This window comes from Nycticebus coucang, chromosome 6, assembly GCF_027406575.1.
Source record: "Nycticebus coucang isolate mNycCou1 chromosome 6, mNycCou1.pri, whole genome shotgun sequence".
NCBI lineage: Eukaryota > Metazoa > Chordata > Mammalia > Primates > Lorisidae > Nycticebus > Nycticebus coucang.
The window spans coordinates 85,326,004-85,343,308 of record NC_069785.1 but is presented as its reverse complement, the minus strand read 5'-3'; the positions used below and the strand labels follow the sequence as shown (position 1 = coordinate 85,343,308).

The window sequence follows — 17,305 nt, the reverse complement described above, 5'->3', positions numbered from 1 at the left end:
TGGGGAATATTCCACGATCCCTTCCCTAGGAGGTGGAGAGGGAGAATATTATGTACACCGATGGGGACACAGCTCATGGCTTATCACCGTGACAAGGCTGGTGTGGAGATGAGAGTGCAGAGAAGAAGCTCGGTCAGACTCTCCTGCAAGGTACATCTCAGCTCTCCAGATCACACCAGTGCTGTTAGAAGTATGTCACTGTCAGCTTTTCCAGAAATGAGCTAGACACTGTGACCTTAAAAAAATGAGGAGGGAAGCTGTGTACTGTGGCTCATGCCTGTAATCCTAGAGTTCTGGGAGGCCAAGGTGGGCAGATTGCTTGAGCTCAGGAGTTCAAGACCAGCCTGAGCAAGAGCAAGACCCCATCTTTGAAAGATAGCCTGGCATTGTGGTGGGCACCTAAAGTCCCAGCTTCTTGGGAGGCTGAGGGAACAGCATTTCTTGGCTCGATGCCTGTGGCTCAAGCGGCTAAGGAGCCAGCCACATACACCTGAGCTGGTGGGTTCGAATCCAGCCTGGGCCCACCAAACAACAATGACGGCTGCAACCAAAAAATAGCCGGGCGCTGTGGCGGGCACCTGTAAACCCAGTTACTTGGGAGGCAGAGGCAAGAGAATCACTTAAGCCCAGGAGTTGAAGGTTGCTGTGAGCTGTGAGGCTAGGGTACTCTACCCAGGGCTATAGCTTGAGGCTCTGTCTCAAAAAAAAAAGTATTTCTTAAGTTCAAGAGTGTGAGGTTGCTGTGAGCTATGACGCCATGGCATTCTACAGAGGGAGAAAAAATGAGACTCTGTCTCAAAAACAAAAAAAATGGGGGTGGGTGGGAGGGATCAGTGAGTAGAGGGGTCAGGTCACAGAATTCAGCATCTGTAAGCACATGGGGCCCCGGAAGTGCCCAAGCTGTGTGGTCTTCTGACCCCAGCTAGAGAAGTGTGTGTGACCCCCTGTCCAGAGCAAACCCTGACAGGTCTAAGCTCTGGACTCAGCCTCACCACCACAGCAGGCAGAGGATCCAGACACCCACCTCCTCCGGACACTGCCCCACCCAGAGGGCTGAGCTTCCTACAGGCCATCTCTGATGACTCTCACTGCACAATTGGGAAGGAGCTGAGACATCACACAATGAAGCTCAATGATTCATCCTGGAAAATGTGCTACCCACCTCATTGCTGAATATTTCTATGGTCACTAGACCACCAATGGGGGGACTTCTGAGGCCACTGCAGTGATAGTCCTCAATGAGGTAGGTAGCACTTGTCCTACATTGAGTTCACAAACTTACTGCTCACTCCTTTTACCATGAGAGTCCTGAGAAAAAATGTTCTAAGTTTCTTTGAAGGGTGGATAAGGTGTTAGCATTGGTGCAGAGGGAGAACAGTAGTTGAAATAAATAGGAACATTTCCTCCTAACTCCACTGTCACTGTGTTACCAGGCCAAGAGGGTCTGGCCTCCTGTCCTGTCAGCCAGCATGCAGAGACCGGGATAGGTCCACCTATCTTTATTAGCAGAAGGCCAGCGATCTCGGGAATAGACAGAGTAGCCTGTCCAAGACTGCTCTGTTCTTCTATTTCCAAAACTCAGCTTTACACATAAAAGTTAAAAGCAAGAAGAGTTCTAACCCTTATCTGAAGTAATAGTAATTAACACTTGTCTTAAGAACAGCATTGCCATAGCCCATGGCCCATAATAAACAGTAATTGACACAACACATGACCCATATAACAACATTCCAATTCAAAAGTTAATCTGTTAAATGGATTGCTCTATATTACTAAAACATATACCTTCAGGTTAAAGCTGAATTTACAAAACCGCAAGAAAGGGAGACACAAGGTGAAGGTCAGGTTGGATCTGAAACCGACCAGCCCAGCTGTGTCCTTCGCCCTCCCCTCACTGATTCCATCTCATTCTCACTACAGGTGCTCTCAGGTTCTGCCACCACATAGACTGTCCAGGAATCCGCAACACGGAGAGAGAGGAAACAAGGGAAAACAAAGTGTGAATTTTCCCAGCCCACCGTGATCAGCAGAAACATCCCCCCCTTTCCCCAGACTGATCAGCAGGGCTGTCCTGGTCACCATCTGTTGTCTGATTGGAACCCCTTCAAGTGTGGGGCTGCCCTGGACTCAGGGCCGGGGGTCCCCAAGAGAGACTGGAAACCTCACAGTAATTCTGTACTGTTTGAAACGCTGGTGTCATTTAGGTGTGATTTACTTGTCCTGCTCTTCAAATGGCTGGTTCATGCACTTGCTGAGGTTTGATCGATGGTCCCGGCGGGGAGACAGGGCAGCGTGTGTTCCAGTGTGCAGTGGAAGCTGAGCTCGTTCATGGTCATGGGGACTTACAGTGCTAAAGGAGTCCCACCACTGGCAGCAGGAAAAAAAAAAGGCAGGGAAATGGAAAAGGTGTAAAAGTATTACAGGAAATAAACGAACACACGTATTCGCTGGATGTCTGTGCTTGTTCCTCAGTGCAGGTGGGGGAGTCAGCCGGGCGGGGCCTGTGGGGAGGACAAGAAAGCAGGAGGCAGACATCTCCCGGATGTTTATGGGAAATGAATCAGAGTAATATGGAGTGAAATCTTCCCATCAAGCCAAAGTTCATAGAAAGGATGACTGGTGTTCACAGAGAGGTGTGATGTCCACCTCCCCCTTCTCACCCCTGGTCATAGCCCCTCGGATCACCACCGTGCAGAGTGGACCTGGCCATTCTCATTTCCCAGGCTGAGAACCTGAGGCCCAGAAAGGACAAACCCCTGGCCACACCTGGGAGGGCGTAATTCAGAGCCACAGACTTAGGCTCAGGACTCTGGCTCTGCCTGGGAGGGCTGGTTCCTCCTGTGTGTCCCCATGGGTGTCCCACAGGGCCTGCGATTGGGTGGCCTGAGGTGACTGACGTGTTTGGGGGATTCAGTGCTGCAGATGGTTCAGCACGAAGGGTGGGGGCAGGGATGGGGACCTTCTGTAGCTGGGGAGACCTGACCCAGCAAAACAGCAGGTGTTTCCACAGGGTGTGAGGCCACATTTCCTAACAAAGAGACCCTATGTGCCTGTGCCCAGCAGAGGGCATTGCAGGGCTGTCCCAGGCCTGGGCAGGCCACAGAGACATGGTCACCTCATAGCAGAGACACTGAAGGGCCAGCCGCTGACTAGGATGAGGGAGGTCAACACATCTTTCCCTTTCCCTTCCCTTTCCCTTACGCATGCAAAACACATGCAAAACATTTAAGTTGCTGCCATCAGAACATGAAATTAATGAATTTCAATCTCCTGTGCAGAGCCCTGCTGTGCAGGGACACAGGAGTTCCAGGGTCCAGCCCAGGGCAGAGTCAGGGGAGGAGGCAGCTCAGGACACAGATTTGCATGGCGGCCCCTCCCCTGAGCAGGGATAAGAGAGGGCTGGGCGGCTGGTCTCAGGGGCAGCACTCTGGGGGTCTCCACCATGGCCTGGACTCTGCTCCTCCTCACCCTTCTCACTCGGGTCACAGGTGACACCTCCAGGAAGGGACCTCAGGCCTGTCCCTATTCTGCTGCTCCTCAGGCTCCCCTGGAGCTCAGCACTGACTCACTAGCCTGTGTTTTGTTCTCTTTTCAGGGTCCTGGGCCCAGTCTGCCCTGACTCAGCCTCCCTCCTTCTCGGGGGCTCCGGGACAGTCGGTCACCATCTCCTGTACTGGGACCAGCAATGATGTTGGGAGGTATAATGATGTTTCCTGGTACCAACAGCGCCCGGGCACACTCATGAAACTCCTGATTTATAGTGTCAGCTCTCGGCCCTCTGGGATCCCTGATCGCTTCTCTGGCTCCAAGTCTGGCAACACAGCCTCCATGACCATCTCTGGGGTCCTCCCTGAGGACGAGGCTGATTATTACTGCGGTTCATACAGGAGTGGTAACACTTTACACAGTGGGGCGAGTTCATGGGGATGTGAGACCAAAACCTGCTGTGAATTCACTCGGGTCCTCACTGCTAAGCTCAGGCTCTCATTTGCTCTTTTCTTTGATATTGTTTAATTTGGAAGTAATTTCATGTTTAAAGCTATTGTAACAATAATAGTATAAGTCTCCTTAATCACCTGCTTCGAGAATCCCCAATATTTAATATTTTCCCATAAATGCTTTGTTCCTCTCCTTCTTTTTATGTCTTTGTAGATACGTATTTTTGGATATGTGAGTCACGTATGTACAGGTGTATTCACATAAACACATATATTTGTTTGTGTTTATATATACCATATACACACCCACACACACAGGCATGTGCGTACAAAGATTATTCATTTTCTGAATCACTTGAAAGTATATTTCATCCAGAAAGCCCCTAGCCCTTTATATTTTTGGAGGGAAGTATAATTCACATTCCACAAATTTCACCACTGAAAGATGTGCGATTCAGTGGCTTAAGCACATTCATGGGTATACACACCCCTTAACACTCTCTAATCCCAGCCCATCTTAAGACCCATAACAGAAGCAGCTCCACCTTAGATGTCACACCTGTCCCCACTTCCTCTGTCCCCTGCCATCCACACTGTGTGACTCTGTGGAGGTTCCCATGGTGGGCAGCCCCCTCATCTTACAGTAGGTGGCCCTCTGTCCCAGCTTCTTTGACTCAGCATAATGTTTTGAGGCTCACTCACACAGCAGCATCCATCAGATCTTCATGTGCAGTTTCCACAAATGTTAACCTGTGTGTGAATGTGCCACATCTGGTCAGCTCCTACCAGCTGACCGGCTCTCCTTCAGCCCAGGTATCTTCTTCTGTGGCCATCCAAGGGCAGAGTTTCTGTACAGGATTGAAGGCAGGAGATCTCGCCAACACCATGACTTCCCATGAAGAAATTCAACTATAATATTCATTGTTAGGAACAACGTTGGGAGAAGGTGGGTCTTGATCCTGCTCTCACCCTGCACCTTCCCTGCTCCCCTCCTGCCTTCTGAGGGGCACTGGCTGTGTGGCAGTAGCAGGGAGGGGTCATAGTCCCAACTCTGTGTCACCAGGGCAGCAGGAGAGGCTTTGCCTGCCCCAGGCTGCGTCTGTGTCTCCTCCTGTCTCCTTCAAGAATTCTGAGTGACCTGGTGACCATGACCTCCAAAATGAGGGTGAGGTCTCTCCTCTCCTCTTATCCTTACACCTGTTCATGGAAACCTTCCCTCTTCTAGATGTGTTCGGAGACCCTCCCTGTACAGCCTGGGAAAGTACAAGAATTTAGGTGCAATGTAATTTAATTTTCTCTATTCAGTTTACTGTGAGCTGTATCACAGTAAACTAAAGTGTGAGATGAGGTCAACAGTTAGAATTATGAAAGATTAGAAAATGCAACCACCTGTGCCCTCCCTACATCTACTCACCCAAATCACCTGCCTTGTCAGTGCTCATGTGACCAGGTTCCAGCCTTGTGGCCACTCACTCTGTCCCTTTCCTTTACCTGATTTTCAAGTGAGCATCATCCCTGAGGATATGTCCAGTGCTGGGCCAGTGAGCAGCCAGCAGGGGCCAGCAGGTGAAAGAGGGACAATGTGACCATGACAGGAGGCCCTGCACTGACTCAGGTCAGTGTCTGGCTGAGCGCCTTTGTGAGGTGACCAGAGCCTTCTTAAGGACGTAACCAGTAGCTGATCCAGGGGCAAAGGGCAGAGAACCCCCCCACTATGAGGCATCTGCTACTGTTGGGCTGTGTCCAGGTACTGTACGTCTCCTAGGAACTCTACCCAGGCATCCAGTGGTCCACAGCTTCTTCTTTGCTCAGAATGCTTCTTGAGGAATATTCCAAGATCCCTTTCCTAGGATGTGGAGAGGGAGAACATTTTATAAGTTGACAGGGACATGGGTCATGGCTCATGACCAGGACAACCTGGCGCAGAGAAGAAGCTCGGTCAGACTCTCCTGCAAGGTACATCTCAGCTCGCCAGATCACACCAGTGCTGTCAGAAATGTGTCACTGTCAGCTTTTCCAGAAATGAGCTGGACCTTAACAATATGAGGGGGGAAGCTGGGCTCTGTGGCCCATGCCTATAATCCTAGCACTCTTGGAGGCCAAGGTGGGATGATTGCTTGAGCTCAGGAGTTCTGGACCAGCCTGAGAAAGAGCAGGACCTCATCTTTGAACAATACCTGAGAGTTGTGGCGGGCGCCTGTAGTCCCAGCTACCTATGAGGCTGAGGCAAGAAGATCACTTGAGCTAAGAGTTTGAGGTTGCTGTGAACTATGACTCCCTGGCATTCTACTGAGGCCGACAAAGTGAGATTCTGTCTCAAGAGAAAAAAAAAACAAATGTGGGGAACGGAACAGTGAGTGGAGGGGGCTGGTCACAGAACTCGGCACCCACTGAGTGGATGGGGCCCCTGGAGTGTCCATGCTGTCTGGTCTCCTGTTCCCATCCAGGGAAGTGTGTGTGACCTCCCTGTCCAGAGCAACCCCCTGGACTCAGCCTCACCACCAGAAGGGTCAGAGGATCCAGACACCCTCCTCCTGTCACTGCCCCACCCAGAGGGCTGAGCTTCCTATAGGCCATCTCTCGTGGCTCTCACTGCACATTTGGGAAGAGGTCCAGGGGATCAGACAATGAAGCTCACTGATTCATCCTGGAAAACGCCCTGCCTACCTCACTGCTGAATATTACTATGGTCACCAGAAGCCAAGGGGAGGACTTCTGAGGTCACTGCAGTGATAGTCCTCAATGAGGTAGGTAGCACTTGTCCCAGGATGAGTTCACAAACTTACTGGCCACTGCTTGTACCATGACAGTGCTGATGGGTCATTCCAGAAAAAGAGTCCCAAACTTTCTTTGAAGGGTGGACTAGGGATTGGCATTGCTATGTGGCTTCCCAAGGGGAGACTCCCCAAGGTGACCGTGGTAATATCCAGTGATGTGGTACATAGCCCTTTTCTAGGGTGAGTCTGTGAACTTCATTGTCTGACCTCATGTCTCAGGACTGATCTAGTTAACACTGGTGCCCCTGCTTCCTCCTTCCCAGTCTGCGCTGTTCCCTCTGCTCATGTCTCTGACGTTCCTGTTGCTGGATGTGTGTTCTCAACACTTCCCTGCACTTGAGCGGAGTTTCAGGGAGGAATAGTCAGACCTGTGTCAGTCATGTTCAATGCAGCCTCTGAAGCTGTCTTCACCTGTTGCGTTTTGTCTGTTCTTCAGGGTGTTCCTGCCAACTCTGCTGCTGGGCGTGCTGGGCACTCAGACAACTGGGAATTGCCGGGGCTGCAAACAACTTCCTCCACCCAGGTTACCCCCTCTCAGAGTCAGGCTCAGGTCTAAATGTTAGGTAGATAGCTAGAAAGCCAGCTCTCCTAGGGACAAAGGACAAGGGTGGGTTCTCCAGATTCCTATCTTACCTTTTAAGAACATGTTGGTGATGTACAGAATATCAACGCTATGCTAATTTGCTTCTTAAGCATAATTTGAAAACACCTAGACAAGTTTTGACACAATTTGGGAGGTGAAAACTGGCAAATGACTTCTTTCTGGGATCAATGCTTTTTCAATTCAGAAATCTTAATGGAATGAAAATCTCTGAACCTGGAGACACAGGTTCAAGTCCAAAGTGTCTTTTGCCCATTTGTTCTTCATTAAATGTATTGCCCAAACAGCATGTGGGTACAGTTTACAGATCAGGTGAAGGTGGATTCTGTGGTTGTCTCAGTGCCCTGGAGCAGGGAACTGAAGCGTCGTCACCATATCTGCTGGTCCCCATGTGTTCAGACACCACTGTATTTTCTGGCTGACTCAGCAGGAGGCCTGTGCAGCCGTGGCCTGGCTGTGATGGGGCACCTGCCTCCACCTGGCTGCTTCCTGACAGACACATTTCTTTTCTTTTTTTTTTTTTTTTTTACGAGAAGGCATTTTATTATTACTATTTTACTATATAACATATTAATGAATATACCACATTGCATTTTCTCAAATGCCATCTGAGGCACATTTTTCTCAGATTCCCCTGAAAAAATCTCAGTATCATCTGTCCTTTGGAGGATTCAGTTTCTTACGACGAGTGTGATACTGTCCACGAGGATACCAATGGTGCTTAGTAGTAAAGAACATTTTGCTAAGTTGTTCTATCATGGGTCCTTGTTCAAGGCATTCACTTTTTTCTGCTAATCTGGTTTTCAGCACTTGATTATGTGTTTCTTCATTATTACACACAGGATCTGGTAGAGGAATAGGTTTTGTGTGTTCATATGGAATGTCCACAGAAGGGTGGTAGCATACTATTGTCCTGCCATCAGATGTCAAAGCAAGCTCCACTTTGTAATTATAGTCATCTGGTAGAGAAGAATATGTAGGTTTATGACAAACACAATATAAAACTCCATTTTGGATTGGAAATAAATGTTTCAAGATACTTCTCTTTGATATCACCCATTTTACTGCTGCTCCAGCCATGGTGCATCAAGATGCTTATAAAAAAAGATGTTTTGAAGAAACACTGCTTTTAAAATCTGCTTCTAGGAAAAATCAATTTTCATCCCTTGACAGTGCTTCACCGTGAGCCCGCCATCTTGTTTCAATCCTGCAAGACACATTTCTGAGAAGGTTCCCCAACTGTTGGCTCCCAATTCAGAGGGATCTCCCAGCCCCTCCTCACCCTGACTAGTTACCCTTCCACAAAGTTCACACTCTGTTTTCTGGCCCCCACAGGGGACAAAGAAGACTTTGCAGGCCATGGAGCTGCGATGGCTTCAGGAGTAGCTCATCATTGCTGGGGTGGGGATCTGCCCTTTTTCCAGTCCTGGGGTGACTCTGTGCACACCTACTTAGCCTAATCTTTGACTGAGACCTCAACTTCCACTTTTCTTATATTCATTTATTGACCCCAGAATACTTACTGTGCTGTTGATTCAATCATTCAGCCTATCTCCCACTCAACAGCCTTCCCTGGGGCTGTGCTGTGGGCTCTCAACTGAAGCTGCCTCATGTGATGGGTTGTCTGGAAATTACACCCACCACCAGCATCCACTTCCAAGGAGTGACCAGTGCAGGGGACACTAGCCCTACTCCTTGGCCTCTGAGGGGCACACGGCTTGGGTGCAGTTATGATCCTGAGCCCCTCCACCAGATGCAGGCTGGAGCTAGACTTTACCTCTGCCAGGAGTGTCTCCATTTCTGAACTCTGTTTTTTTTTTTTTTTTTTTTTTTTTTTTAGACGGAATCTCATGGATTTGCCCTTGGTAGAGTGCCATGGCATCACAGCTCACAGTAACATCAAACTCTTGGGCTTAAGTGATTCTCTTGCCTCAGCCTCCCAAGTAGCTGGGACTACAGGTGTCCACCACGATGCCCAGCTATTGTTCTTGTTGTTGTTGTAGTTGTCATTGTAGTTTAGCAAGCCCAACCCGGGTTCCAACCTGCCACCCTTGCTGTTTATGGCCGGTGCCCTACCCACTCAGCTCCGGGTGCCGAGCCGTTTCTGAACTCTTTTGAGCACACTCCTCAGTAAATCACAGGAGCCAAGTTTCTACCTCAACCCCTGTTTCCTTAAGACTGTGCATGGGGTAGAGTGAAGGGTGAGGCCCCTGTCCTGGTGCTCCATGTCTAAGATTGTCACATGTGCTATTTCTGGTGTCTTTCTGAGCCGTCCCAGGCACAGGGCTCTACCCTGTTCATTCTAGGGCTGCAGAACATTTTATGGTGGTATTTTTAACCAACCAGCCGTCGTGGCTATTATCATCATCAAGATTCTAATCTTACTGATAACATGGAAGTGAGTATCCTTATGCAGATGAATCACCTGAATTTCTAGAAGCATTGTTCTTGTGGGAGATATCTGGAGCAACATGACATTTTACTTCTGATTACCATATGGCTTGAGGTATTTCTTTAGATAAGAACAAGCTTTTATCATTTATTTGATTGGATCTTGGGTTCACCCAAGATAGTTTTACGTCACAATGCTTTAATTTTTTCTCTTCTTTTTTATCCTGTGAGCTTTGGGAGTATTTCGGTATCAGAAATAAGATCCTCTTAGATGTAAAATCAGAGAGGGGAGAAAGATAAACAAGCAAGGCCAGTTTGTACCAAAATCTGGAATAATACAGTATGGACTCTGAGAAAGGAGTCTTAAAAATTAGCATTGACATTGAAACCAAAAAGAAATGAGATAGTCAAAGTTCTGAGAGAGAAGAAAGAAGAAGAAGAAAAGAAAGAACAGGAAAGGAAACAAGGAAGGAAGGGAGGGAGAAAAGGAGGGAGGGAGGAAGGAGGGGAAGAGGAGGGAGAGAGAGAAGGGCCCAGTGCAATGGTTCATGCCTGTAATCCTAGCACTCTGGTCTTAGCACTCTGGGAGGCTGAGACAGGTGGATTGCTTGAGTTCAGGAGTTTGAGACCAGCCTGAGCAAGAGCAAGATCCCATCTCTAAAAATACCTGGGTGTTGTGGCCAGATTCCCAGCTACTTGGGAGGCTGAGCCCAAAAGTTTGAGGTTCCTGTGAGCTGTGATGCCACGGCACTCTACCCAGGATGACAAAGTAAGACTCTGTCTCAAAATAAATAAATAAATAAATAAATAAATAAATAGAGAGAGAGGGGAAGGAAAGAAGGAAGAAATGGAGGGAGGAAGAGAGAGAGAGAAAGAAAGAAAGAGACTTAGCTGTATCAGATATTTATATAAATGAAAAAATTGTAAAACTCATTATTTAACAATGAGATAAAGAAGAAAGCTTGAGCTATTAAACTGAAGATCTTCAAAATGAACAGCTGGGAAAAGAATGGCTCCTCGTTAGTGGACATATACTTTGTTTGTTTGTTTGAGACAGAGTCTCACTATATTGCCCTCGGTAGAGTGCTGTGGCATCACAGCTCACAGCAACCTCTAACTCAGTCGTTCTCAACTTTCCTAATACCGTGACCCTTTAATATAGTTTCTGGGGGTTGCGACCCGCAGGTTGAGAACCGCTGCTCTAACTCTAGGGCTTAAGCTATTCTCTTGCCTCAGCCTCCCTGTAGGATAATATTTAGAAATAAACATCCTACATCAAGCACACAAAGTAAATTCAGTGTGAGTTTAAAATGACTTGCTTTTCTTCCAGAGGCTTAAGAGATCTGGACCCCCCTGGGTTACTCACAGAGTTAGGCTTGTTTGGAGTTGTAAAATTCCTTAGGCCTTTTCTCTGAAGCTGTATACCTAGTGAAGCCTGAGATCCAAGGGCATGCCACCCTTCCTCAGAGATACGGGCCAGAGGGTTGACATATGTTAACAACATATTATCAGAGGTCTATAGGTGCTCTGCCCCGAGAAAAGGACACAGTCATTACTTCATACTGAGTAAACTGAGTGAATGCTTGAAGATACTCTTCTATTAACTCTGTTCCCCTGTGACTACTTTCGTCTTTGTGACCTGCTCGGAAATTAGTCAATGTTTAGAAGAAGAGGTTTACTACAAAGTGATTGTATTGATATGATAACAAAATATTTCCTTTCAAGTTAAATTTCCTTTCATGTTAAATTTCAAATAGGTAAAAGAAGACAATGATGAGACTAACAGATGATAGATTAAGTGTGTACGTGACTGGAAAAGTATAAAACCTAAACTTGGAATAAAGAATTTTGCTATATGCCATCCCACGGTGTATAGTCTGTTTCTTGACTCAATAATTACAGGAGCGAGTTTATACCCACGGCAAAGCTGCTGTTCGTTCGCGTCTCCGGTCATGCAACACTCCCAAGTAGCTGGGACTACAGGTGCCCACCACAACACCCGGCTATTTTTCAGTTGTAGTTGTCATTGTTTGGCTGGCCCGGGCTGGATTTGAACCCACCAGCCTCAGTGTATATGGCTGGCACCCTCGCCACTGAGCTACAGGCTTCAAGTCAACGGACATGTACTTACGTTGCAAATTATCATTTTCCATAACATGATTGTCTCCCTTTATGCGGGGTATAAGGACAGATTTCCTAGGAAACCCTCCTTCCCCACTGCCAAGGACACTCTCAGTCCTTGAAAACACATCAAAGGAACCTCAGTGTCAAGCACGGCAGCTGCACTTTTGCATAAGCATTGGGGATCTGTATTTGGGGGTCTGTATTTACACATCAGCAGGCTGGTGCTCAAGCCTAAAACTGGATTTGCAGTTGAACATGCATACAACAGTGTGACAGATTCAGTTTCTTTGGAGCACGCTCTTTCTGTCTGGGATTTATCTTAATTAATTGGGACATATTATGCTCTTTAAACAATTCAAGTTCTGGTATTTTAAATTTTATTTTCTGTATCAACTATGGCTCTTTTCCATACACTGCTGAAGATACCCACATCTAACTCCACACATCCAATGGCTGCTGCTTATTAACTTAATTTCTACGGACATTTAAATTATTACCAAAACGATTTCAAGAGCAGACACATCCGATTACCCCACATCTAACTCCACACATTGCTGACACCTATTTGCTCTGTGTCTTTCAATTTTAGCAAATTAACTGAAACGTTGACTTTTCTGGACACTCAGATGCTATCAGGGAGGACAGGTGAAACTCCCCAAAGCTTTTATTGTTAAAAGAATCAGGTTGAAGCAGATCTCGCGTCCCACCACACTTGATTAGGTGACTTGTAGATGAGATTTGGGTCTCGCAGAGGATGCTGAGTTAGTGTCAGTGTCCCTAATACAGACGGCCAGGATCACCTGCTCTGGTGACAAATTTAATAAAAGATACATCTACTGGTACCAACAGAAAGCAGACCAGGCCCCTGTGCAGGTGATATACAAACATAGTAAGTGGCCCTCAGGGATTCCTCAGAAGTTTTCTGGGTCCAGCTCAGGGAACAAGGTGGGGCCCAGGCTGGGGACGAGGCTGATTATTACTGTGGCAGAAGTGATGTCAGTGGGAACAGCTGGCAGTGACTCATAGTGACGCAGACAGATGGGGATGTGGGACAGGAACCTCCCTAGCCTCACTCTCACTCTCTGAGCTCCAACCCTGACCTTGGTCTCAACTCACCCAGGTCCTTGTCAATGCAGCCCAGTCAGCACAGAAAGCCCTCCACTGAATTGTGATGTTCCCAGAAACAGTTTCATTTCAATTCCACTCAACTCCTAACATTAAATCAGTTCCCTTCAAAAAGCAGCACACAGGTTCATGGTTTGCAAAATGTGTCTAGTTCGCTTGGTTTGTGCTGTAAAAACCCACAGTCTCTTCATTTGTCATCACAGAGTCTGGAAGGAGTGGGGTCCATTCTCCTACCTTCTGTCCCTGATGTGTGGCCCTTGGGAGAGGATAAAGCCCTGGGAGCTGAGTAGATCCCCTTTTCAGGGTGACATTTGCTGATGTGTCAGGACAGCTCTGGGAGTGTGAGGACAGGGTCTGTCTGCTGGTTCATGTGCAAAAGAACCCATGTCCCTGAGCCTCTCAGATGTGACCAGAGTCACACTCTGTGTGGCACAAACACAAGTTCTGTCCATCATTCATGGATCAATGCCACTCCTTATTTCTAGCTTCAAAATTAACACTTTTTCAGCAAACACTGCACTAGGAATAATCAGGAAACCAGGGCATGAGAGGGGTCCTGGGGCTCCCAGGGCTGCACTGAGCCCAGGCTTGTCACCCTGTATTGAAAATCTCTCTTCCCAGGGAGCATGCCCCAGGCTGAGCGTCTCCCATGTCTGTGACTTTCAAATTTTGATAATTTGAAAATGCCGAGTGTTGACATTTTTAGAGAAAAAGAAGACAAGCTTCTTGTAGGTCCCCTCCCATGACAGCTGATGTCTAATTTGCAAGGAAAGGGGGTGGCGCATAAAACTTTGTACCATGTCAACAGACCCTGGGTTGAACACTTGCCCTGTTGTATTCACAGGATCCATGAGACCAGGGCAGGAACTCCGGGATCCTTCCAGAGATACAGATGGTAAAATGCTTCTCTAGTTACTTCTGATAAAAGCCTCTTTGAGGGGCTTCTGATCAGCCCAAAGGATGCAGAAGGCTGGCCACCCTCCCAGGCCCTGCCCTGCCCCTGTTCAAGTGCAGCAGCGCCCCCCACAGGTGGCTGGGAGAGCCCACAGAGCTTCTCCATCTAAAACACATTGGGTGAGGGTTTCCCCATGCCCTTCTCCTTAGACCAGGCTGGTCCCAGTGACCTGAGAAGGGGTTGTTGTCAGAGGTTTGGAGCTCCCGATCCTCCTTTTCTCAGATGCTCCTGAGGGACAATGGGATTGTCACTCCCTCTCCCCGACTCATCTCTTCTCTGTCCAGAGCACACCCCTGATTCTGTGCTCCTGGGGCATAGAACAGATGTAGTGATGGGCACCCACAGGGCATCCCAGGAAGCTGATCCAGTACCTGAGGCCCAGGTGACTGCACACGTCTCCATGGGGAAGAGGGACCAGGAACCCTTCCCCAGCTTGCCAGCCCTAGGTGAGTTAGGGAAGGGCTGGGTGGTTGTGCTGAACCCCCCGAGTCTCAACTGTCTATCCCAGAGCACCATCCTGGAGGCCCTCATATGTTCTAAGCTCGGGTTAAAGGAACCTCCCATTTTACCTGGAACCCCCCCACCACCACACTCAAGTCCACATCATTCCTGCCCCAAATCCTTCATGTCTGCAGATGTCACCATGGATCTGACATGATCTGAATCTTATGCCCCCTCAAGTTGCCAGTGTACCATCTGATCCACAAATCCACCAGGTTCCTCCCCACAGAGGGCTGACTGAGCTCTTCCCCTCACACTCCCTGTCTCTTGTGCCCTTTTAAAGTCCTGATCGCAGTTCCAGAGAAAAAGACCTCTTAACATGTTAGTGTATCTGTCTAACATCCTTATTAGTTACCTGCATGGAGTTGATAGTAAAGTTTCTATGACTGGATTTATTTGTGTATGGTCAGAAATGCTGTTTTACTGAAAAATCACACACATGACATACAGAGTTACAGAAACAGAGAAGCCTATTTTTCTTTGCAAAGCAAGTCAGAGATTCCAGTACTTCCTTGAAGGCGCCAGGATCTTTTTATGTCCAGGTTCCACCCTGACTGTGATGTTGGCTTTGTTATCATTCCTGGTGTCACAAGTGTCACCATGGCTGCTCTAGCTCCAACCATCACACCTAAATTCAGGAGGAAAGGAGCAGTGGAAATCCAACAGGTTTCTTTCCTTCATGTGAGCAATGGTACCCTGAGAAGAAACAGACACTGCCCCTGACAGCCATGGGCCAGCCGTGGGCCACCCAGTCAGTCCTGGCTGTGAGAGACCTGGGGGGCAGGTGGTGATATTATTGAATGCATAGAGCAGACAGTGCTCAGGGAGAAGGTGGTGGGAACTGCTCAGGATCAGGGATCTGAGTTAGGACCCTGCAACTGCTGAGCTCTGTGTTGTCACCTGTGGAAAGGAGTAAGGAGAAATAGACAGTGTCATGTGTGAGCTCAGCATGGCCTGGAGAGAGACCTGGACATACTCGTGGATGGAGATGTTGGCCAAGACTATGAGACCATTGGTGGGGAAGACTCCTGGTGGGTTAGGGTGGGTCTGCAGTGGTTGCCCCTCCCTCCCCGGTCTCCTGGGCTAAGCCTCTCTGGAAACCACAGAGCTCCTCAGGCAGCAGCCTGTGACTTGGGCTCATTTACATCCTGGGCAGCTGTCTCCACCAGGAGATAAGACAGGCCTGGGAGGCCCCTGCCCAGTCCGGGCCTCGGAAGCAACCTAGGGGGTATCTCCACCATGACCTGGACCCCTGTCCTCCCTGGCCTCCTGGCTCACTGCACAGGTGCTGCCCCAGGGGCCCCACCCGCCCAGCCTCAGGGCTCAGGACAAGCCTGGGCCTGACTCAGAACTCAGCAGAGCCCTATATATGGAGTGCAGGGGAGTCCTGAAACAGCTGCAGGCTGCGAGCCGGTGGGGCTGAGATCCCAAAACTGTGCTCACGGGTCCTTTGAAGGACCCTCCATCCATGGAGAGTGCAGAACTTTTGCTGTGAGCCCTCTGGTTTCAGAACATTTATTACTCTCTCTTGCCAGTGCCCCACCTGATTCACAAATCCACCAGGTTCCTCCCCACAGAGGAGGGACTTGCAGGGTCTGTGGCCTCCTATGAGCTCACTCAGCCACCCTCGCTTTCAGTGGCCCTGGGACAGACAACAAGGTTCACCTGTGCGGGAAACAACATTGGAAGGAAAAATGCTTACTGGTATCAGCAGAAGCCAGGCCAGTCTCCTGTGCTGGTCATCTATGAAGACAGTAAGAGGCCCCCAGGGATCCCTGAGCGATTCTCAGGCTCTAACTCAGAGAACATGGCCACTCTGACCATCAGCGGGGCCCAGGCTGGGGACGAGGCCAACTATTACTGTCAGGTGTGGGACAGCCACCCTGCTCACAGTGACGCAGGCAGATGGGGAAGTGAGACACCAACTCCTGCCCCATTTGTGTCACCCTTTCCCTCTTGTCAAGGAGGATTACAGATGCTGCCCTGAGCAGGGTTGGCCCCCACAGGCAGGCTTTGCAGAGGTTGGTGGTGGGTGGACATTGCCTGGCAGAGCAGACATGGAGACCAGCTTGAGCAAGAGTGAGCCACCATCTTCACTAAATATAGAAAAACTAGCCAGGTGGGCAGCACCTGTGGCTCAAAGGGGTAAGGCGCTGGTCCCATATGCTGGAGGTCGTGGGTTCAAACCCAGCCCCGGCCAAAAACTGCAAAAAAAAAACAAGAAAGAAAAACTAGCCAGGCATTGTGGTGGGTGCCCAGCAACTCACGAGGCTGAGGCAGGAGGATGACCTGAGCCCAGGAGTTTGTGGTTGCTGTGAGCTGTGATGACACCACTGCACACTACCAGGGGAGAGAGAGGGAGACCCTGTTTAAGAAAAAAAAAGGAGGAGGAGGAGGAAGGCGAGGAAAAGGTGGGGTCGGGGGACTAGAAGAAGCAGGGAAAGAAGAAGAAGAGAGATGAAGGAGGAGCAGAGCCATCAACAACTAAGTCAGTATCTCATGAATAACTGCCCATTGATTACATGTAGAAATGATCTATTTTTGATATGTTGGGTATCTTAAATTATATCGGATCATTATTTTGTCTTTTCGATTGTATGTGGTGATGGCACATCATACGGCTGTAGGACACAGCAGCTCTGGCCCCTTCAGGTGACAGGTGCTTCTGAGCAACCAGGTGCAGGAAGCCCCGCCTCCTCCACAGGACCCAAGTGTGAGCCCAGGGAGAGGCGCTGGAGCCGGCCGGAAAGACGAGGCCACAGTGTGGCCCAGCTGCTGGTGCAGGGGACTGAGCCTTAGCCCTGCATCTGCTCCATCCTAGATGAGCCCCGTCAGCTCCCCAGGGAGCCAGCTGGGCCTGCCTGAGCTCAGGATGGGGGACCTGGGAATTGTG

At 49.0% G+C, this 17,305-nt stretch overlaps 1 protein-coding gene and 2 gene segments (V, D, J or C); 2 read left to right on the top strand and 1 right to left on the bottom strand.

Annotated features, from left to right (window-relative positions):
- Nucleotides 1-3,312: 3,312 nt before the first annotated feature.
- Nucleotides 3,313-4,067, top strand: LOC128587685 (immunoglobulin lambda variable 2-18-like). The segment is given in 2 exon segments: nt 3,313-3,488; nt 3,596-4,067. Coding segments are annotated over 2 exon segments (465 nt in total).
- Nucleotides 4,068-7,967: 3,900 nt separating this feature from the next.
- LOC128587686 (39S ribosomal protein L42, mitochondrial-like) lies at nt 7,968-8,396 on the bottom strand. The gene has a single exon (XM_053594054.1). The coding sequence runs from the start codon at nt 8,394-8,396 to the stop codon at nt 7,968-7,970; it is 429 nt and encodes a 142-aa protein (XP_053450029.1).
- Nucleotides 8,397-15,651: 7,255 nt separating this feature from the next.
- LOC128588753 (immunoglobulin lambda variable 3-9-like) lies at nt 15,652-17,211 on the top strand. The segment is given in 3 exon segments: nt 15,652-15,697; nt 16,005-16,304; nt 17,117-17,211. Coding segments are annotated over 3 exon segments (441 nt in total).
- Nucleotides 17,212-17,305: the final 94 nt, after the last annotated feature.